Genomic DNA, 22,268 nt, shown 5'->3' on the forward strand with positions numbered 1-22,268 from the left:
CCACCCGTTATTTGTTCCCCCTCCTACATGTCATGTGACCATGATCACATGACACACACCCCCTATTATCATTTAACAAACAGGTCTTTATAAAAAAGACTTTGTCTTTAAAGCCCCATACCTCACGAAACTGGCGCTCTGCGGGTGGGAGAAGAGTAGTTGCCCCTGCTGCGGTGGCGCTGCGCGTCCTGGAGGCCAAACCTGATTGGCTGAGCAGGTTATTGCTTTTACTTACGGCAATCCGTGTCATGTGACTAAACTTTAATAGTCACATGAAGATGAGATCATCACACCACCCAGTGGTGTGATGAGTGAGGAGCAGTGCAACTTGTATATACAACATATAGAATAAATAATTCAGTTCAAAAACTCCTCCTCCATCCCGCCAACATCGTACCTTACGCTTCCTGCGTAGGTTTTTTTTTTCTTTCTTTCTTTTTAAAGATTTGTAATTAATTTTAAAGACTTTGTCTTTAAAATTAAGACAAAGTCTTTTAAGAAAATACTTTTTTTAAAGACTAGTTCTTTAAAAAAAGCCCCGGCACCAATACGCTTCCTTGTACTCTGCAGTAGCTACGCTTGTCCATTTAAGAAAGGAAAACCAATCTTTAATGGGCTTTATGCTTACAAGAGTATCTTGCAAGACAAAGACACTGATTAGTGACCGAGTAGAGAAATGATGGCAGAGGGTCTACATTCAAAGACTCCGCTCCGGCCGGTCTATGACGTCAATCTTGTCTTTCAAAAAACGTCAATCTGTGACGTGTGATTCGGAGTTTGAATATGCCACCCGAGGATCACGTGACCAGCTGAGCCAATCAGGTGCAGGCGACCGCTCCACACAATCCTATTTACATACAGTATTTGAATGCTGGTCCTTTTACTTTTTCATCTGTGACGTCACAGATTGACGTCAGATCCGTCCATTTACCCCGATGAACTGACCGCGTTCCTCAGCATGCTCTGTGCTGGAGACATTACTGCCAAAAGTAACGCCCTGCAATAAAACTCACAGCTGATCAGGCCGATAAGACCAAGACCTGAATCCCAAAGCGTTGTCATTTCTTCTGCTGATGTGTGCTGTGACCCGTTGAAGTGATTTGCAGATTTTTCTCTTTCTTTCTTCTTTCTTTTTTCCCCTTAAACACATTGATTTGGTAATCATATAGTGTCAAGTTCCAGAGCTATGACTCGTGTCGAATCTGGACTGTGTCTTAAAACCCTAAATATTTGTTTTCTCATCATCTTAAAGAAGGACTGACTAATCTGTGATACATTTGCTACATTGTGACTCTGCTGATGTCTCTTTTCCTTTGTTCTTTTTTTAATTAGTTAGTTTTGAAGTTATTTTTCAGTATTCCATTTCATTACATCGCAGCTTCTTCGTTAATCTGATTTAATCCCCATTTTATCATTATATATATATATTCCCTTTTTCTTTTCCATCAGTTAGATCGCATGTCAGTAGCAAGAGAAAAGAGTTATTTATGGGATAATTTACCTGTAAAGTTTGGCATTTTTGTTAAATTCTCAGACCTTATTAGAAATAAAATCCTTTGCAAAAGACTGACAAGTTTGGCTCATGATTCCAGAGATTCTGGATGATTCCCAGATTCAGCTAAAGGAACTTCAACTTTATTCATTTAATAAATCATTAATTAATAATTACATACTATAAATTGGCATGGTATCACAACTGCAATATGACAAGATGAATGAGAGGACCCAGCAGGACTCCCTCGAATGTTTAATGCATCTTTTAATTTTTATTGTTATTTTTTATAGGTTCACTGTTCCCAGGGAAATGCTGGTGTAGTTTAATTGTATTTGTATTGATTTAAAATGAAATATTAACTTAATTTGAAGGTTGGCTGCCTGCCTAGTATCTGACCTGAGGAGAATTGTAATAAATATTACTGTGCATTGAACATGTCAGTGTATTTAAAAACACATTTTTAAATGTTATGCTCACTTTTAACACATTATTTTCTTATTTATGGTTTGATTTATAGTCAGTTACAGCAATTCAGTGCATTTTTGGTGAGTTGTAAAAACTGGACAACAGTTGTTAACAAGGATGATTTTTTTTTTTGCTGATAGCTGCAGTGCCTTGTGAATGTATTTATACACTTTTTTACATCATGTTCCAGCTATGGACGTCTAAGTATTTGATGATTATACTAGTCTTGCCTGAACTCCAGCTTCCCTTGAACTTTGACCATTTGGACTATTTTCCCCTTCTGCATTCCCATAGCATGACGCTACCATAACCATTTGGGATGAATGACAATGAGCGATTTCTTATATCCATCTCATCAAATTAAAACAGACGACACATTAATTACATGCAGTTTATTCATGTATGTATCTGAGTTTTGCTGTTGCTCCAGCTTCACTCTGGTTGTCGCCCACTTCCCGGCTGGGAAAGCAGTGGTTCGGTTTCGCTGCAGTGCTTATTTTCTCTCTTTCGTCTTCACAAACATGTCCCTGAGAGGTTCCCATACATCCCGAACGCCTTTTTATCGTCTCCCAGGCTTTCGACGACTTCTCTCCGCGTCGGCCTCCCGTCGCGCCGCCGGTTTATTTTTGGGTGGGCGGCGTCTTCCAGACTGACCGCTGCTTGATGTCGGCCTCCATCTTGACACACAGCCGGATCGGACACATGCGCAGAGCGTGTGAATGGCGACGCGCTCTTAATGCCTTTTGGAAATTGAAGGAATTTGGACCGGTGGTGGGAATTCCGTCCCCTTTTTCTCGGATTCTTACCATGTGGCTCAACCCGCCAAGAGAACATTGAGGACTCTAATAATCCGCCTTTCACAAGAAGTCCTGTTCAGTTTGCTACGTGGGAGGACACTCTGACCCCGTGGTGGCAGCATCATGCTGTGGGGACGCTTGTCTTCAGCAGCACAGCACATCTCATTTGTATGCGCATGAAACTGCACTGATATGCGTTTTATGTTTCTTTATTACGGCAAACACTTTTTATGGACGTTTTTGTTCGTGGTGGCTGCTCTGCATACCGTCTCTGTGGTACTAAATGGCCTCCTTTTATATTGACTGATTTAGGTTGATACAAAGGATTTGATCAAATTAAAAAAATAGTTTCAAACATCTCAAATCAACTGCGACTGGCCTATACACTGACGGTAAAAAAAAATAAACTCTCTAGTCTGTGCCTCCCTGGGCAAAATTACATCTCAATAACCTTTTTGTTTGTTTTGATCATTATTTTTAACATCGTTCTTTTTATTTGGTTAAGGTTAAGTTCGCAACATTACATTACGACATTACTGAATGTTTTTTATACTGTGTTTTATCTACAGAAAATAAAAAACAAGCGAGTTCTTCTTTCACTGAACTTCGTTTCTTTTCAGTTTTTTAAGGAGTTGTAAGGTTAGTTTTAACATTTCCCCCATTCTTACTATTGTTACTTTTAAATGTCTATAAAATGTCAATTTTTCAGATAGTTACAAGTAGACATCTCAGCAAATAATACAACTGATTATCTTTTCTTTCACTAATAGAGTTTTGTGTTTTTTGCCTGTTGAGGATTACTTCTATTTTTTTAAAGTAAGACTATTCAATGTTAGTGGGGGGGTTTTCTTGCCACATTAAGATTGACTTATCTAAAGACAACAAGCTATTTTATTTTTTACATAACAATATGAGTTATTTTATGTATTTATTCTTAATTAGCTCATTTAGTTCGTTCGCTCAAGCGTCGCGTCTCTTTTATTATTGCCTTTAATTAAAGCGCGCTAATAAAACCTGGCAATAAACAGAGCCTTTGGCGCCATCTAGCGGTGAATGAGCAGAGTTGCTTGGTCGAGCCGGTCTTCGTCAACCAACCAGGAAAGAGGGTTTGCCATGATCTGGACTGAGGCGGATGAGACCAGGAACCATTGTTCTGCTCATAATCCGAGCCCAAGACGAGATTCAGGAGGTTTTTCATGCGTCCAGAAAAACCGCGCCTCCTTTTCATGGGCTGTCGATCGCAGATGGTTGACACACTTATCAAAAAATTTGGATTTATTTATAAAGCTATCTCATAAGGCTTGCTCTCTGTGTCTTTCTCCCCCCCCATCCCCTCGACCCCCCGTCCTTCCCCCCGTTCATTTTCTGTAGCAACCACAACCCGAGGGCGAGATCCAGGGCCGTGCATTTTTCCCTTTCGGTCAGCTGCTAAATGGAAATAAAACGCGGAGCGGAAAGTGGAAACAGCCGAGGTGCGTGCATCCTCCTCAAAATAATCCAAATGTTTACCGTTTTGTTATGCCGGATTTTGTGCTGGCGACTACTGGCTACTACGAGACTCACAGGAATAGAGTAAATAACTGCTTTTGTTCTCATCACTGCCATTTATATTATTAATGAATATACAATCCGGTCTTTGCTAATAGTGATGGGAGGTGAAGGCTGTTTTATTCCCACCCCTCCTTGGGGCACCCATCTGTTTGTGCCATATTCTTTCCTTGCCGATCACAGCATTATTCAGTGATTTGTGTTTTTTTTTCTTCTTTCCTCCCATATTTGTGCCAAAAGCCCAACAGCTCCACGAAGCCCTCAGTACAACAGTCGGAGGAGTTTGTGCTAGACGCTGTCATATCATTATTTTACGCAGTAATTCTCCAATGTGAGTTCACTTATGCGTGCTTTGCTCCTAGATGGATCATTTCGGGCTTCCGGAGGAGGCTGTAGACTGAGGATGCAACCATGAGTGGATGCATCTTGCTAGCATCCAGAGCTCTTGAATATTTTCTCCTCCTTTTTTTTTCCCAGGTTACAATCTCAAATTTCAGCGTGTTTTTATTGGGCTTTCGTTTGATAGACCAAGACAAAGTAGTGCATGATCGTGAAGGCGAATTGATTAATGCCTTTCACATTTCCACTGTTAAAATGCTGAAACGTGTGATGTGCATTTGCATTCAGACTCCACCGGGTCATTACTTTGGAGAAACCGTCTTCCATTGCCACCTCGGCTGCAAGTCTTTTCAGGCTCTTCTGCTGGCTTTGCACTTAAAAACGGTCATTTCTTCTGTGCAGAATGGCTTAAGCTCAGACTCATTGGACGCAGGGCTTCCATGAAAAGCTTTTTCCAAGCCTCGTCCAGGATTCTTGATTTAATTCATGTTTGGACTTTGACTGGGCCATAACACATGACTATGCTTTTATCTAAACCTTTGTTTAGGGTCGTTGTCCTGCTGGTAGCTGAACTTCTCCCCTTTTTACAAGCGTTTTGCAAGCTTTAAGTACCAGTTGTATTTAGGTCTGAGTTACATACGAACATGCTATTAATCTTGCATGCATGTATGGATACGTGTGTAGCATTGTTGGCCACAGACTAAGGTTGAAGTCCAGGATTACTCTGTGTAATCGCCTCACCCAATCCTTGTCTCTGCTGAAAACAGCTTCCCCCACAGCATGACGCTGCCACCACCATGTCTCACTTTGGGTGTCGCTTGCTAACGTTGACACTTTAGATGCACGGTACATCGCAAAGATATCATCAGCCGAGCAGATGCTCTCACCTGACACGAATACATTGTGCCAAAATGTTAAAGGTCACAGAGTGACGGAGACACATACTGTATGTTGTCATTTTAATATTTGACACACACTGAAGGCAATTAGTTGAACTAGATTTTGCTAAGGTGTGCCTGTGTAAAGGGCCACCAGGGCAAATATATGCCACAATTTCCAGATTTGCACTTACATAAACTGTTAAAGTTGTGTTTGTCTATCTCTTATAATCTTAGAAAGGTTTGCGGTTGCAACATGTCAAAATGTGGAAAAGTTCAAGGTGTGTGTCATTGGTGTGTGTCGTTGGATGTACTTATTTGTTTTTGTAATTAAAAGAAGTTAAAAAAAACAACAACATTGTGTAAAGCTGGATTTTAATTGCACATTTTAACATATCTTGAGCCAATTGCCTCAAATATTATCATTATTTTCCTTTGAATGAAAACTGTAAAGATCACATATGCATTTCTAAATTATTTGCTGAGCTCTTGGGTATTTTACACAACTTCTTAAATATATTTTGAGGCGTTTATGTCGTCGTGTTTGTCTCCAGGTAATGATCTCCCTGTCCGTTATCTGCGGCTCCTGGCCCCACCCTTGCAGCTCCTGTCGGCTGCAGTGTGGCAAGTCGTGCAGCGGGGACTCGTGGATCACTATGGGATGCTCGAGGAGTTTGTTACCATGGTGACGGAGCTGGTCCCAGAGCTGATGAGCTACAGTCAGAGGGCTCAGCTCATCCTGGGCCTCAGGGCCAGGGTCAGTAGAGGGTTTTGTTTTTTTTCTTGATTAATGGCGCATAATAAATACTGCAATCATGTTGCTGATGCTGTTTTTAAATAAAGCATAAAATCAGCATCAACTTGGTTCTTTGTACTGTATTTGTATAGTTAATTTTAACCACCTACACGTCTGTATTTATATTCCCTGTAGTAACATTTTATAAAAGGTAAAATTACCTGCCTTGTGTAACTAGTTGGTCCTGGAGCTCTGCCGAGGAGATCACCCAGTGGACATGCAGACCATTCAGCCACATCTGGACAGAATAAAAGCTCCGGTCAGCACAGCCAAGGATCACCATGTGAGCAAACCAGGACTCCCAGTTAGTTGAGTCACATCTGCAATTTTATACTTGGATGATATACTCCATATCTGTTTGTTGTTGTTGTTGTTTTCCCTTTTTTAAGGTAACCATAAACCAGGTGGAGGAGTCTGAGGTGAACTTTGTAGAGCTGGTGCACTCGTTACTTGAAGATCCGTCTGAGAGAAAATATTTTTTCCAAGTAAGACCTCTCACTTTGTTTGCTTGTTCCATTTATGTCAACATTTGTGGATAACATGTTTCGGCTTGTGTTTGCTTTAAATGAATGCTATGGATAGGTTTGACATTTTAGTACTTTTCAGTTGCAATGAATAAAAAAAAAAGATAATATGGTTTTTATATAGCACTTGACTCACTTTTTGATTTTTGTTACGACTGGACTTTCTGCAGATTAATACGCTGCTGCTGCATGTTAAGGAAGCGACTGTAATATCCTGCCAGCATGTTACCTAAAACGGTCGTAGCTTTTAAATTTATTTTCTAACGTTACGTTTGGCTCATCACATGCTTTCTTCGGTTCGCTGAAGTTCACTACTTTAGCAAACTGAGTGCATGTTTTCATTCTGTTTTGATATGGCTCATTAGGGTTGCAAAATTTCAGGACATGTTTAAAAGTTTGAAACTTTCTTCGGGAATGAACAGGAATTTTAAGGTATTGAATTTAGACCACAACATGAAAATGATCCGTCTTCATTGGACCTCCAGCAGCTAAAACGCACAGTTGAACAATTTACAATAATTTATCTTTGACGCGTTTTTAGATTAGATTTAGATATTTAACACTTAAATGGAACCGGGTGTGAATCCAGTGTGAACAATTAAAAGGAAACTGTCAGAAATATTAACCAAACATACGTATTTAAAATCAATAAATCAAACAATAAGATAAGTTTATCTTCCTAACTAATTTAAACAGGAGGTCTGAGAAAGGACAGTCCATTCCTACAAACTCCTCAACGTAACATTCGGCTTTAAAGATGTTCACAGAGGTGCTACAGGTTGAGGTGAGCACAGGATGGATAACAGCCGTCCTTTTAGGTAACTGTACTTGTCCATCTTGTGGCTCCACCAATCACAGAAAAGCACCTGCATGCTCAAATGTACATATTTTTTAAAATAATCATCTTATCACAGCAGTCGTAGCACACATCCACGTAGCACGCTGCTGACTGCAGGGGTATTGAGTATATGCTCCTTATGTGCGCTCTGCATCCCTCCATCTCACGCACTGATGATTTATAGAGCGCTGGACTGTTAAGGCCACATTTTGGAGCCCAGAGCGTAAAACTGCTGAAGCCACACAATTATATCCCCAGAACACCAAAAAACTAAGAGTTGACGGCCACATTGGGTTGTAATTATTGCCACATTTGACTTGTAAATATTCTCATTCTTCATAACAATTTTATTTAGAAAAAGGCCCACGCACACAACAGCATATATGAATGATGCAAAACAAAATGTTTGATGGTTTTTCTTCCTGGTTTTTCACTGGTGATTAAGCATCGCCTTCACATGGGAAGCAAAGGTCAAATCCTCCACTGATGCTCTGTGCTGCACTTCTTGTTAAATTGCCTAAAACCGCTGATTGCAATGTTTCTGCTTGTTATACTAAAAATGATCTAGTGGATTCAGAGAAATTCAAGTTTTCAGAATATGTAAAACCGATTTATGTCTTTGATGTTTGGATTTCATTTGCAGGAAATCTTCCCGGTGTATTTCGGCCCAAAGTATGACGCTGCCCTCGAGATGCTGGTGTGGGAGTTCATATCAAGACTGGATGAGCTAATGCCTATTCCAGACTTCAACCAGGTGCTTTGTTACTTCAGCTGGAGCATAGAAGACATTATTAACCACTTATATTAAACAAAGCTTCAGCATGTTACATTTGACTCCAATATATCGATGGTCCAAAGCCAAATATAACACGTTTTTGTCTCCTTTAATCCAAATTCAGTGCTCAGTTGTGCGATGTGTCCTGAGTACTGAGGGCTCAGGTGTGATGAAAGGTGGAGGATGGTTAACTGGGAGCAGATCAGCCACACTGTCCCAGTAGACTCTTCCTCATAATCCTTCTTTTTTAGCAGAGAATCCCTAGAGAAAAACACAATCACAAAGCCTTTTAGTCATCTCAGCATAGGAAATTAGTGCGTTAAATAGGCAACAGTGATTATACCTATCTTTTAAATTTACGCTGTTTGAGTGTAATTAGATGATTTTGAATGCAATTTAAATGCAGTGCATCTAAATCAAGTCTACGACCACATTCATACCAGACTAAGACAACACCACAACATTAAAAAATAAAATAAGACCCACTAGATTGTAGAGGATTTTGCAAATTGTAAAGAAACCTCTTAGTACAGGTGCCTAGGATGGAAGTCCTGTGCAGGTCTGTGCAGGTCTTCCACAATCCAGTGACCTTTTCATGGTCTCGGGCGTCCTGGAAGCTGCAAGACATTTGTTTCTTTCAGCTATAAAAAAAACCCCAAACAAACAAAAAAACAATGTGAATGTGTAATAAATGCACTAATGTAATCTTTCTTCTCAGTTGGCAGCTTTGCTGACAGACGTCCCTACATTTCTTGAAGACTGTTTACGAACATTTTTCCCACCAGATGACATGAAGGCTTTACTTGATCACCACAAGAACCTCGGCCATTTTGAAGAAAAAGGTGGGACTTTGATTTATCAAAGCCAAACGCTAAATTTCAACCAAACTGTGGTCACGTTTTTAAAAAAAAATTATTATTACCCTGCAGATCCAGAACTGTTACCAATGGATGACTGCATCCTCTCCTCCCTCTCGCTGCCTCCTGGAACCAGGCCTGTTATTGAAGCCACCTCCGAGTCTCCTGCCCAAGCTAAAGACTCAACCCCTCCAGCACATCTTGGAGCTGCGAGCAACACCAGCAGCCAAGAGAAGCCGAGCAACAGGGCTTCTGACACGCTGAGGCAGAAACTGAGGGAAGAGCGGGAGTCCGGCGCTTGGCAGCTGCAGGTCAGGAACAAGACCACTTCTCAGGAACGGAAAATGCAGAGCTCGACGCGGCCGTGCAACGAAACCATTGACCTCACTATTTCCAACGAGGGGGCGGACTCGGACTCGGAGGCCAGCGAGAGCACCCCCAGCTTGTTGGGCTCCCAGAGCTCAAGAAAGAGGAAGCTGAGTGGAGGCGTGGACGTTCCCAGGAAGCAAAATGCCGAGGCGTCAGCCGTTCTGTAAGAGAAACAGACACGCTTAAGTTCATTTCTTAAATAACACGTGAAATACTGTTTTATGTTTGTAGTTATCGAAATTTATATTTCCCGCTTTTGCAGAAATTCCTCAGTGGATGATGAGAATTCAGGTGAATCTCCCCTGATCTCCATATGGGGAGAATATACAGGTTTGTGCCGTGCATGTATGCAGAGTTTAGACTTTTAAATAAACTAGCTATTGAATAGGCTGTGTCTAATTTTAGACTCTCAGGAACGTTCCTTCCCCGTTCTGATGGACTCAAAGGTCCCCTGGTCAGATGAAGAGACGCTCCATCTGCTTGACATCTGGGGGAAGGATTCGGTGCAGCAAGCCTTGAAGGGCTGCTTGAAAAACCGCCACATATTTACTCAAATCGCGCAGAAGATGGCCGAGAGGGGCTACATGAGGACTGTGGAGCAGTGCCAGACGAGGATCAAACGACTGAAGAAATGTTTCCGCCAGAGCCTCAAGTAACCCTCCTCTTTCATTTATAAAGCACTGGAGAAAATGTGAGTGATCTGCATTAAAAACGCTCGTTCCTTATCTACCGTCAGAGGGAACTCGAGGCCGGACCATAAATTTTACTCAAAGCTTGAGCAGATCATCGGCTCTTCATCCGCCTCGTCTCTCCCTGAGATAACCTACGATGTGGAGGAAGTCGTCGACGACGACGACGACGACACCCAAGACGGAGAAGAAGACTTGCAGTTTATCGGACACTCCGGGCAGCTAGAAATCGGTACAATGTTGCATTCATATCCTTAGTTTTAATCTCGGTTTATTTAATCTCAGAAATGTAAAGCGTTATTCCTTTTCTTCAAGTACTATTGCAACCTACAAACCTCAATATTACGAAAGAGAAGTAAAAAGAAAGCTGATTTGAAACGGAAGATTCAATTCAGGTTTGCTGCATGTGATTCAGGGGATGTTGCAAATATGTTGAAGAAAGTGCACATCAGCCTGAACACATGGTGAAGCATGGTGGTGGCAGAATCATGCTTTGGGAACATTTATCCTCCACAAATTTAGAAATACTGGTCTGAGTTGATGGGGAAAATAGATACAGATAAATAGACCCTCCCTATTCTGAAGAACCTCAGGTATAAACACCAATTTGTTGTCATCTGTCCTATAAAATCCCAACAACAAACCTAGACGTTTGCGGTTGGGAGGTGACTAAAAATAAAAAAGTTGAAGTGGAATCCATGCAGTCGTAAGGCCGTGTTGCACTCAGGACTCATCCGGTCGTTTTCATCCAACTGCTTTCGTCGTGGTAGGAACTCGAAGTGTGCCGTGGACGGACATGGAGACCCTGGCCCTCATCAACATTTGGAGCACCGACAAAATGCAGCAGGACCTGAGAGGGAACCGAACGGGACACCTTTTCTCCATCATATCCAGCAAGATGGCCGCCCTGGGCTTTTCCCGCACGCCGGAGCAGTGCCAGACGAGACTGAAACGGCTCAAATCCAGCTTCAGGCAGTGCTACCAAAACAAGTACACACACTTACACAGGGAGGGATGAAGGGAATATGTGTGATGTTCTCTGTAATATTTAAATGTGCCTTTCTTCTGTTAATATTTTCTAGTTTGAAAGGACATGAACAAGTTCAGTGCAAGTTTTACAATGAGCTGGGAAGGATTTTAGTCAAGGACTTCCAGTCGGTGATGCAGCTGGACGACATGTCGATGAAGGACGATGACGGTGACTTTCCTTCCTTCAGTCACCATAACATCGGTAAAAGGTTTATAATTATCTTTAATAAACATGCAGAAGAAGCACTCCTTTGTCCCATTTGGCCTGCCATTTTTATCTATTGATAAATTTGATTAATTTCTTGATAAGATAATAGTGTAAGTTTTAAATTCTTCACCCACTGAATTACTCTCTAATCAAGGGAATCTTACCTTCTCTTTTAAGCATTAGTTTGGATCTTGTCTACTTTTTGGGGTTATTACCTTTTGACAAAGAGCCATATTAAGGGTTTGGATAACTTTTTCCCCCTTTAATAAATGAAATTCATATTTTAGCCCTACATTTAGTATAAACTTGGCTTAAAATTGCCTGAAAATAAAGCAGAAACAGAAGAAATCTGGAGGAGAGAAAACTCTTTTTCGCAGCACTTTAGTTACACAAGCAGAGCAGCTTGAGATTTACTGAAGCTTGCTCGTCTTCTCAAGGCCGCAGATGCTACGTTTATCTTCTCAGTGACGGCTGCTGCCGGTTTCCAGCCTCTGCTGCTCCAGGTGGCTCCCAGTGAACCCAGGATTGTTGTTTGCATCTGCTGACGTAGATAAGTTTGGGGCGCTTTCATCAGAACGGCCCAGAGAGGAGCAGTCTCTGGCTGTCACGGGCCTCCACATGCAGTTTGACCTTTGACCTCTTCAACCACGGCATTACCAGCAGAGCTTGTTTCTCTTTTGTCAGGATTTTTCTAGTATCCTGAGCAAAAGAGCTGGAAGTTGTCTGTTGGAACCAGATTTCATATTGAAAGTTGCTGACAGGATGTGAAATCCCTCTTACACAACAACCAATCAAAAGACGTTGAAAATAAACCATCTGTGTTATTTCAGATCCAAGTTGTGATCCGCATTCCTCCCTAAAATCCATAGTTTCCTTACGAAGAAACAGAAATTGCTATGTTTATTTTCAAAGTTCTGCACCAACCTACTTTTTTTTTTTTCCTGAATTTGGGTGTTTTTTTCTAGGAGCAACACTGCAAAAGCAAACTTTGCTTAAATTCCCACAAAGCTTCTCCCAGCAGAAGTAACTCTGTGTGCTCCGCTCTGATTATTTTTGGAAATTTTCTGACCGGTCAGCATTTTGATCTACGTGTGGAATTTGCTGGGACTCTCCGCTCCTGGAAGGAATGTCAACAATCCTGAATATTTTCCACTAGTGAATAGTCTTTCTCCCTGCAGACTCCCAAGTAATTTCTACATGGAAAATTCAAACTGATGGACCCCGACTGGGATATGCAGCTGCTAACATACTGTAAGTGCTGATAATAATCCCAGGTTAAATGTTTGTGTCTCCAGAGTCTGCTGTGGGAGTTCAGGAGGACCGAAAGAAAGTGCCGTGGTCCGACAAAGAGACCATCATCCTCCTGGAGGTTTGGGGCGACCCTCAGGTAGAGAGCCCAGTTCATTCATGCCAGATCTACGTTACTCCCATTGCTATACCAGGCGGTTAACTGGTATAAACCCAGTTTTTTATTAACTGAATACGTTGTTTAGATGCTAAAGATGCTTTACTGTTCAGATGCAGCAGTGCTTGAGGCGCTACCCGCACAACGGACACATCTTTACTGAGGTGTCAGAGAAGCTGAATGCCAACGGTTACTCCCGCACCCCGGAGCAGTGCCACACCAGGATCAAACGGCTGAAAGCCGCCTACCGCCAGTGTAAAGAAAACATGAGGTAAAAGCAACCAAAATGTTGTTGATCGTTGTGATTTAAAAAAAAAAAAAATTATTTTTATTTTTTTATACATGGGCACTTATAACTCTTGTTTTATATCTGCAGCTCATCCGGAACGGACCGAGTCGACTTTAAATTCTACGATCTGCTCGAGCAGATTCTGGACAAGCAGCCGTCAACGTCGTCCACCATCATAACCGACTCCATTGAAATATCAGAAGACTCCAATGGAGAGTCTGGAACAGAGAGAGGTAGGCGACCTCTTCCCTTTCTGTCCTATCCAGCTAAAGACAACAAACTAGCATCCCTCTGTAGTTTTACAGCATCGAACCTCACGACCTTGATACGCTAAGGTTGAGCTGCATTTGCTGCCGGCTCTAAATTTTCCACATCATTTGTTTTTTCTGGTTTGTTGCCAAGAAAGGTCAGCAATCCCAGAATTACCACCAACTCTCAGGTGACCACATACTTTACGCAAGCTGCTTCCTCTGAAAAGTGCTGCTTTTATTGTAGTAGGAGCTTCTTAAAATCCTCATAAATGCACAGAAAATTCTGCTAACTTTCACCCAAATGCATCTTGTTTTAAATATGGGCAGAGAGGCTGTTTCTTTTCTAATTCAGGAGCAAATCTTACTTTGTGAAGGAAGCCTTGTGGGCTTGTAGGATTGGGTTTTGGGGAACAGAGAAAAATAACAATCTTTTGTTTGCTGCAGCTTGTTAAGACTTTCAACTCTTTAATAGATTACAAACAAAATATGAGGTCTTATGGCACATCATTGCGTTTAATATTGATGCTACCTTCAATATTTATGTGATTCCTTTCAGAAGTTTGAGGCCTTTGTTTGAACTCAGTTCTTCTTTATTTTCCGGGGGGTTTTTTGGATTTTTTTTTTTTTGCAAACAGAAAACTAATTAAAATGGGGAAAAAAATGAATCAATAATCACTTTAGGTTAAATCGCTAAACATCTGCATAACAACTCATACCAAAGCAAGCTGATTGATTGATAATAAAATAAAACATTTGTCTAATTCAGTTCAGTTCACTGAGTTCATTTCTTGGCTCCATTTTAGTCCTGCAAGCTTGTTGGGTTTGTCTCATTAAAATTGCATACATTGTCTTGTGTTCACCTCTCCTATGACTATAGACTCAGGTGAATTTTCTTAGGTTTTACTTGCATGGAGTCAACAAGTCACACAATGTTACAACCAGTGCTGCCTGTTCTGCACCAGATGGAGAGTCCCCGGAGGTATCGGCAGACAAACCAGCGACCAGCACCTGGTCGGACGAGGAAACCCTGGCTCTTATTGAGATCTGGGGTGATGTGGACGTCCAGCGGGCTCTGAGGGGCTTCATCCACAACGGGCACGTTTACGCCGAGATCTCGGAGCGGCTGCACGACCTCGGCTTCTCCAAAACCCCAGAGCAGTGCCGCTCCAAAGTCAAGTCGCTGAGGATCAACTTCCGGCAGTGCTACGACAGGAAGAAGTGAGGTCTTCCTCTCTGTTCTCCTGTGAAACCTTTTTTGGGGTTCCGACAAATTGCTACGCAAAAACTTTCCAGGGTCCTCAGTCCTTCAAAAATCTTAAACGTAATCTTTACTATAGCTTAATGGCAGAGATTTCTGCATTTTGATGCATCTGCAGTCAGGTTTTCTATATGGAGGCCAGAGAAAACAGACACTGGAAGAAAGGACAAGAAAGAAACTACACACAGTATTTGCATTTAATCGTACTTTCTGATTTATTGATGTTTTTTGATGTTCTCATTGAACAAACAGTGGAAAAAATTGCCTGACAATAATCCCGACAATACAGACATTTTTGGGAGGAATTTAAACCTCATCACTTGAAATTTATTGTGAAAGAAATAAATAAAAATTCAGATCATAATAAGAAATTGAGCATAATAAATGATGCATTAAATGCCTATTCCTATGAGGAAGAAGAGTAGATAAGGAACTGAAGTATGTAAATACAAATATTTTTCTCTATTCATATTTTCTTTCTCCGAACTCTTCTCTACTTGAAAAATATGGTGATATTTTTTTTTTTACAGATTCTGAGTCAACCCTTTCTTTTGAAACAAAAATAAAAAAATCAATTTGCTCTTTCTAGGAGTGGAAGAAAAATGGATTACAAGTTCTACCACCAGCTGGAGCAGATCCTAGGCCAGGAGGCCATGAGCATTGATGAGTTTGATGAGCGGGACGATCAAGCTGCCATGGATCCAGGTACCGCCTCTAAACGTTCACACCTTCTCGTTGCGCCAGAACAAGCAGCAACGTCCCACAGATCTTTGGATATCTTGTCCGCCTGCAGGGTCTTCAGATGAACAGACGAACACGCCGTGGTCGGAGGAAGAGACGGTGGCACTCGTGGAGGTGTGGGCCGCTGACGACGTGCAGCACAGCCTGAAGAACTCCATGCGCAACGGCCACGTGTACGAAGACATATCCGAGAAGCTGGCCTCCTACGGCTACCTGCGGACGGCGGAGCAGTGCCAGCTGAGGATCAAACGGCTGAAGAAGACGTACAGGCGCTACTGCAACAGCCGCAGGTACAGGAATCAGATCGGTTTGTTTCTTTTATCGTTTTCATTTTCCTGCGCATTTGAAAGGGATTCACGATTTCCAGAAACGGAGGGCGGCCGGCAGTGTTTCGATACTTCAACCTTCTCGCCCCGGTGCTTGGCAACGATTTGGCGTTCGCAGATGTGGACGGTTCGGCCACCGAAACCGCCGTAGAGCCCCTAATGGACCACGATCCTGTAATGTGTACGTATAAATGCAATGACACCTTCTTGTTTGCACTTTATTGTACGCATTTCTTAATTAACCAACAAAGAAACCTGTAAAAGTTTTTTTTTTTTTTTGTTCTTGTTTTAGACGAGCAGCCCTCGACCAGCCACATCCTGACAGACATGAGCAGAAAGACTCCCTGGTCCGACCTTGAGACTCGCACCCTCCTGGAGATCTGGGGCGAGGACAGCGTCCAGCTCACCCTGAGGGGCTGCCTGAAGAACCGACACGTGTTTGAGTACATCTCAGAGAAGCTGAGCAACCACGGCTTCATCAGGACCACCGAGCAGTGCTACACCCGCATGAAGCGCCTTAAATACAGCTTTGTCCACGAAAAGTGAGTCGAACTGTAGCAACGTGTTTGTTATTAGGTTGTTTCCTTATGATTTTGTTTTTATTTTTCCTTTAAATCCAGGGAAGAATTCAAATTCTTCAATGAAATGGACAAAATCTTCAGGAAGGACCTGAACATGGACGACTCTGCTGTCAACCCGTTCACTGTAGACGAAACGGACGAGCTGGCCTCTGAAGCGCACCAAGTGAAAGGTAAAATGGAGGCATTTTTCTGACTAGTACCTTGGCCGTGAATATTTGTGAGGATGTTTTCCTTTTAACATGTTTTACAAAACAAAAATCTGAATAGTGGGGAATGATTTTGAATTCTGCCCTCTTTATAAATAAGATCCACTCCGCTCTACTGACAGGGCAGCGTCAGGGTCGTTACACTTTCTGGAAAAGGAAGGGGAAAGAAATGTATGGGAAATGTTAGCATCTTCAGAGTTTATTCCTTACTCCAGCGTGTAAAAGTTCCTATCTTCCTTCCTTGATCTGAGTCCAATACCACTTTTTTTCATGGTCTTTGTCGTTGCACTTCTTTGTGTCTTTCAAAAAGGAGGAATAGATTTCTTCCTTCCTTTCTTATGCAATTTCTTCTTCCTGTTTCCTTACCTTCTGTCTTTCCTTCTGTTACTTTTTGCTCTGTTTCACTTCCTTTCTTCCCTCCAGTCTCTGTTTTTTCAGTATTCTATGCATAGGGCAACTGTAGATACTGTAATACTAATCCGCAGTGAACTTTAGTGTCTTACATTTTAAACAGAACTCTGGGTAGATACTGTAAGTATGGATTTTTAAGATGTGACATTTTCCTGAACCTTACAAATGCAGAACACAGCTAAGAAAAAACCTCATCGTTCATTCTTGAAGTTTAGATTTAGCAAAGAACGAGTAAATATGTCTGTCCAAAGATATGCAAGAATTTTAAAGACATGACACGACAAGACTTGGACCTGTAACTGCAGCGAAACGGGGTTCCCAATACAAATGCATGACACCATTTTCTATCTTTTATTGTGTAAAACTAAAAATTTAAATGCATCATTTTATTCCACGTCATAATCATGCACTGTGTTTTGTCTATCCTGTAAAATTCACAATGTGGAAAGTAATTCAATCACCTTATCTGTCGTTTAATTGCCCCCCCCAAGTAAGGTTTTGCATATTTCATCACGACCACGTCACCTCGACGTCGTTCCTCAGAGAAACATTCCTGCCTCTGTGTGCTTCCTCGATAGCCTCAGGGAACCACTGGCTGGCCGACAGCTCCAAGATGGCCTGGGGGGACGGAGAGACGGAGGCCCTCCTTGACATTTGGGGGAGCGCTGAGATCCAGGAGAATCTGAAGGGTGGCAACAAGAACAAAAGCATCTATAAGCAGATTTCTCAGGTCATGGCCAGCCAGGGCTACCTGCGCTCCCCTGAACAGTGTCAGTCCAGGGTGAAAAGGCTGAGGGCCAACTTCAGACAGTTCCTGGAGGGACGACAGTAAGCGCAGAATATATTGCACAACTCTTATCCACCGAGCTTTTTTACTACTTATAATTATTCCTTTCTTTCCTGTACTCAGAGGGGATAAACAAGAGTGCAAATATTTTGAGCAGCTGGTGCAGATCTTTGGCACCAAGTATGTGATGAACTCTGATTCGCTGACTGACGATACACCTGAAGTCATAGGTACGGCTAATCCACATAGCTTTTTGTAATTATTTTACAGCTTGTTTTTGATGTTTGCTTTATATTTCTGCTCTTGTTGCAGAGTCATAAAATCCTTCCTCTTCACGGTGGTGATGAAACAGCCGCAGATGGACGTCCATCATCCAGACGAACTGAGACGTTAATGCTGAAATATTTACAGAAAATCTCTGTACACACTTTAAATACTTCGACATTCTTTAGAAATACAAACCTAGATCAGACTGAAACTGTGTGGGTGTGAGGGGGTGTTTGTGTGTGTGTGTGTGTGTCCCTTCTCTTGAGTGTCTTGTGATAAATAAAAACCAGAGCCATGACACGAGGCGCTCAGGACTCGAGGGAAGCCAAACGCAGCGCTCCTCGGCGAGAACATGTTTTTGTAGTGATTAATTTTTACTTGAACCTAAAGAGACTGAATCCAAGCACACGTGAGTTAAAAAACACAAATCAGCCAATCAGCTGTCGCCACAAACTTGCTTTTTCATCGCAATTCCTGCCCCACTCTGTTACGTCTACTGCACATGTTTATACCGTTTGAAATCCACGTGCATAAAACGAAAAACATTCGAGTCTCTTGTTCTGTACTCAGTGTGAGTTAACGTTGTCCAGAATTTTATTTATTTAATTTATATATGTATTTTATAGGTTTAATTGTGTCGCCAAACCTTATCGCAGTACATTTGTGCCACGAAATGTGTCAAAAGTTTTTCATATTCATTAAAAACAAACATGAATTGCCTGATTGTGGTTTACTCTTTTTGCAAGTTGTTGCCACAGAGATGAATCGATTATTCAGGGTCACTGTGCATTAAGAAAAGAGCAAAACGTCATTTAAATACGCACCAAATGTGCATAAGTGAGGAAAAAAAAAAAATTCATTCTGCTTTCAATTATTCCATCTAACAATCTCTCCTTATTTTTATTCTCCTTTTAATCTTTCCATCCGTCATGTAAGTCTGTCCACTCAAATTTGAAGTTTCTTCATAGAGCAATTATAGCTGCTGATGGCTGGGAGGAAGGATCTTCTGCAGCAGTCTGTGTTGCAACTTCTGACTGAAGACGATGGTGTTGATTACTGTCCTGAGAAGTTAAGCAACTTACTGGTTTACCCTGGTAATGGTGGAAGGTAGGTTAAAACTTTTTTATACTTTTAGCTGCCTGATATTTTATCTTATCCATATGTATATATTAAGGACCGTACCTTGTAAAAGTGTTCAGAAATTCAGGGAGTATGAAGACGAGACATTTTAACACCGTGACAAGATGTTTTTTAAAAACATTGTTTAGACAGTCTTACTAATTTGGTTGCTTTTCTGTTTTGTTATTCCTTGGCCACCAGTAGTTTCCAGCAGAAAGCAGCTGGCTGTAGCATCTGTTGTGTGTGAAAAGACAAGACATTTAAACAAAACTACTGAAGTCAGAATAACTTATTTGCTTGCATTTAATTGTTTATTTTTGCTAAAGCTACAGGCAGCAGCAGAAAGAAATGAGGGGCCTGTCAAAAGTAATGACTTCATGTCACTGTGTCTCCCCGTTTGTCTCCAGTGTTGGACAGTTTTAGACACATTTTGACAGGAAACCGGCCTTTGGGACAATAGCTGGACGCTTTTTAAGCCTTTTCATCTACAAGATGAGTCAAAAGTAACCCCACAGTCTTTATCCTACGTGTTATAAACTAATTTAATCAGTAAGTTTTCCACTTTTTCTTCAGTTGCTCTGTTGTGGTCATCAAATGCACAACCTGTAAGCTCTGAAACGTTGTAAAGTCCCATTAAATTTATTTTGTTGTTATATATTTCTTTATAAGCAAATTAGTACAATATGAATAAGGGCTACATGATAAAATTCATACTTGAGTACAGCTTAATCGTTGCTATGTCACATGTATGTGTTTATGTGACGAAATGAGTAGCAGACAATGTTTGTATCTTCCCATTTACCGCTAAAGTAGCTATTTGAAACAAAGTGTAGTGTTATTAAGTAGCTTAATTTTAAACCATAATTGAATTAATGGGTAACCTTGGTGCGTGTTGAACAAGAGAAAGTTAGTTTAGAAAACGTAACTGAGCGGCTTCTCTTGCCTTTTTGAGCTGAAGTTAGCATACGACATGTAGCTTCTGAAGGCGCCGTTTTCACTCATTTAACATCAGAAAGTGAATCAGATGCTAACTTCGGTGTCTTTTTCACCCTTTTTCGTTTCTTTCTTTCTTTTCTTGGCCCCTCTAATAATATCAGAAATCTCCTCATTGAGATTCGAGATGTGTAAATGTTTTGATGTTTAAAAAGTAGCTTTTTATGTATAGTTTCACCTTCCACATGAGAGGATTTCAATCATTTGGATCCCAGGAGCTGAAAAGTAAACAAATCTCACATTGGCCACTAAGTGGTGCAAATGGACAATTTAAAAAAAATAAAATAAAATACTGGAGTTGACATTCACTTGGTCTTGAAGCATTTTGGCATTTTAATTGATTAGTAATTGAAGTCAAGAGGGTCTGCTAGGACTGTAACAGTAAACCTGCTACATGCTGGCATTTAAAAGTATATTTAGTTTGGCGACTTCACACAGACACACACTCACAAATATACGGTCCCCAGAAGTTAAAACAGTAATTACAGGTCTAAATCTGACAGAGCATCTAACCACCACCGCCTGGCTGCAGCCAAGAGTGTGTGAGTGTGCGGTGTTGCTGTAAGGACACAAACACACCATGGAGACATGACTCTCTTTTAGGGTAATGTACTAGTCTTCATAAACAAGTAACTCACTGTTTGTGTGACTGCATGCCATGAGGTAATGACTACAATGGTAGCTGTTGTGGTTTGTCAATGTGTTGCCCTGTGAAGTAGTGGAGATTTTACAGCCTGAGAGGTTGTTAGGTTATTTTTTTCTTTCTTTTTCTTTTGGCATAACTGTAAATTGTTGAGGAGGAGAACCACTCCGAAGGCGATGCTGCTCGCCTTCGGAGAACATTTTTAAAGTTTTGTTTGTCGAGAAGTAATGACCAATCGGTGTCTTGCCTGCAGGAGACGACTTTCTAAATATCTTTATATTTTAAAAGTAAATAGTTTTAATGTCAAGTCAGGTCAGAACAACGTTTATACAGAAAAAGCAGTGCAAGAGCAACATTTCTGACTTCACAGTATAATTTAACTAATTTATGCCGTGTTCTTGGTCACATTTGTCTTTGAGGCCAGTTCACAGATTTAGCCCTTAAAATGAAACACACTTAATGTTCGAACACGTGAAATTTTTACATTTAGATGCCCTTATTAATTTTCATCTCTCTTTGTAAACATTTTCCGTACAACAATCTCCTGCTGTATTTAAATAACTAAATAAAAAAAATGCAGTTGATTTGATTCTAATATGGTATGAATTCACATTTTGATATCCATATAAAGGATTATGACACTTCTGTTTCTCTATACTAGGCACTATATTTTATATAAACATCTTTTGCAGAATTTGTTTATATTAGTCCTTTTTTTTTTTTTCCAACTTAAGCATCTCCTCTAAGTTGACTGCAGTCTCTCTGTGCTGTGATGAACTTTCTGGATGTAATTGAATTGGTGACTGCAGGGTGAAAGCTGCACAGTGGCGCAGTTGGTAGTACTGTTGCCTTGCAGCAAGAAGGTCCTGGGTTCGATTCCCGGCCGGGGTCTTTCTGCATGGAGTTTGCATGTTCTCCCTGTGCATGCGTGGGTTCTCTCCGGGTACTCCGGCTTCCTCCCACAGTCCAAAAACATGACTGTTAGGTTAATTGGTCTATCTAAATTCTCCCTAGGTGTGTGTGTGTGTGTGAATGGTTGTTTGTCCTGTATGTCTTTGTGTTGCCCTGCGACAGGCTGGCGACCTGTCCAGGGTGTACCCCGCCTCCCGCCTGGAACGTAGCTGGAGATAGGCACCAGCAACCCTCCCGACCCCATTAGGGACAAGGGTGAACAGACAGACAGACAGACTGCAGGGTGAAAGCACCAGCCACATGGAACCCTGCGCAACATTAAGGAGGTCCAGGAAATGGATGGATGGATAATTAAGTAGACAGGTTTATGCTCCACCATTAATATAAGATTTCATAATGCAGACGTATCTTAAAGTCAAAGCTAAGTTTAGACAATCCAGAGAAGTGTCCTGAGACCTTCCAGGATGAATAT

The 22,268-nt window shown here is 41.3% G+C and overlaps 1 protein-coding gene across 2 annotated transcripts; it reads left to right on the forward strand.

Moving 5' to 3' along the window:
* The first annotated feature begins 3,835 nt into the window (after window positions 1-3,835).
* LOC114161215 (uncharacterized) lies at window positions 3,836-18,850 on the forward strand. Of its 2 annotated transcripts, XM_028044386.1 has the most exons (24): window positions 3,836-4,229; window positions 6,077-6,279; window positions 6,497-6,601; window positions 6,708-6,803; window positions 8,324-8,434; window positions 9,174-9,297; window positions 9,385-9,844; window positions 9,944-10,011; window positions 10,087-10,333; window positions 10,418-10,602; window positions 11,141-11,360; window positions 11,453-11,601; window positions 12,903-12,994; window positions 13,126-13,283; window positions 13,389-13,534; window positions 14,515-14,770; window positions 15,400-15,515; window positions 15,604-15,841; window positions 15,919-16,058; window positions 16,170-16,419; window positions 16,498-16,628; window positions 17,654-17,903; window positions 17,986-18,092; window positions 18,175-18,850. In XM_028044386.1, the coding sequence occupies exons 1-24, from the start codon at window positions 4,190-4,192 to the stop codon at window positions 18,180-18,182; spliced, it is 3,900 nt and encodes a 1,299-aa protein (XP_027900187.1). In that variant the 5' UTR covers window positions 3,836-4,189; the 3' UTR covers window positions 18,183-18,850. The 2 variants fall into 2 exon arrangements, with proteins under 2 accessions (XP_027900187.1, XP_027900188.1); XM_028044387.1 differs by lacking the exons at window positions 3,836-4,229; window positions 6,077-6,279; window positions 6,497-6,601; window positions 6,708-6,803 and having other exon boundaries at window positions 8,347-8,434; window positions 9,241-9,297.
* Window positions 18,851-22,268: the final 3,418 nt, after the last annotated feature.

The sequence above is a fragment of the Xiphophorus couchianus genome, chromosome 17 (genome assembly GCF_001444195.1).
Source record: "Xiphophorus couchianus chromosome 17, X_couchianus-1.0, whole genome shotgun sequence".
Lineage (NCBI taxonomy): Eukaryota > Metazoa > Chordata > Actinopteri > Cyprinodontiformes > Poeciliidae > Xiphophorus > Xiphophorus couchianus.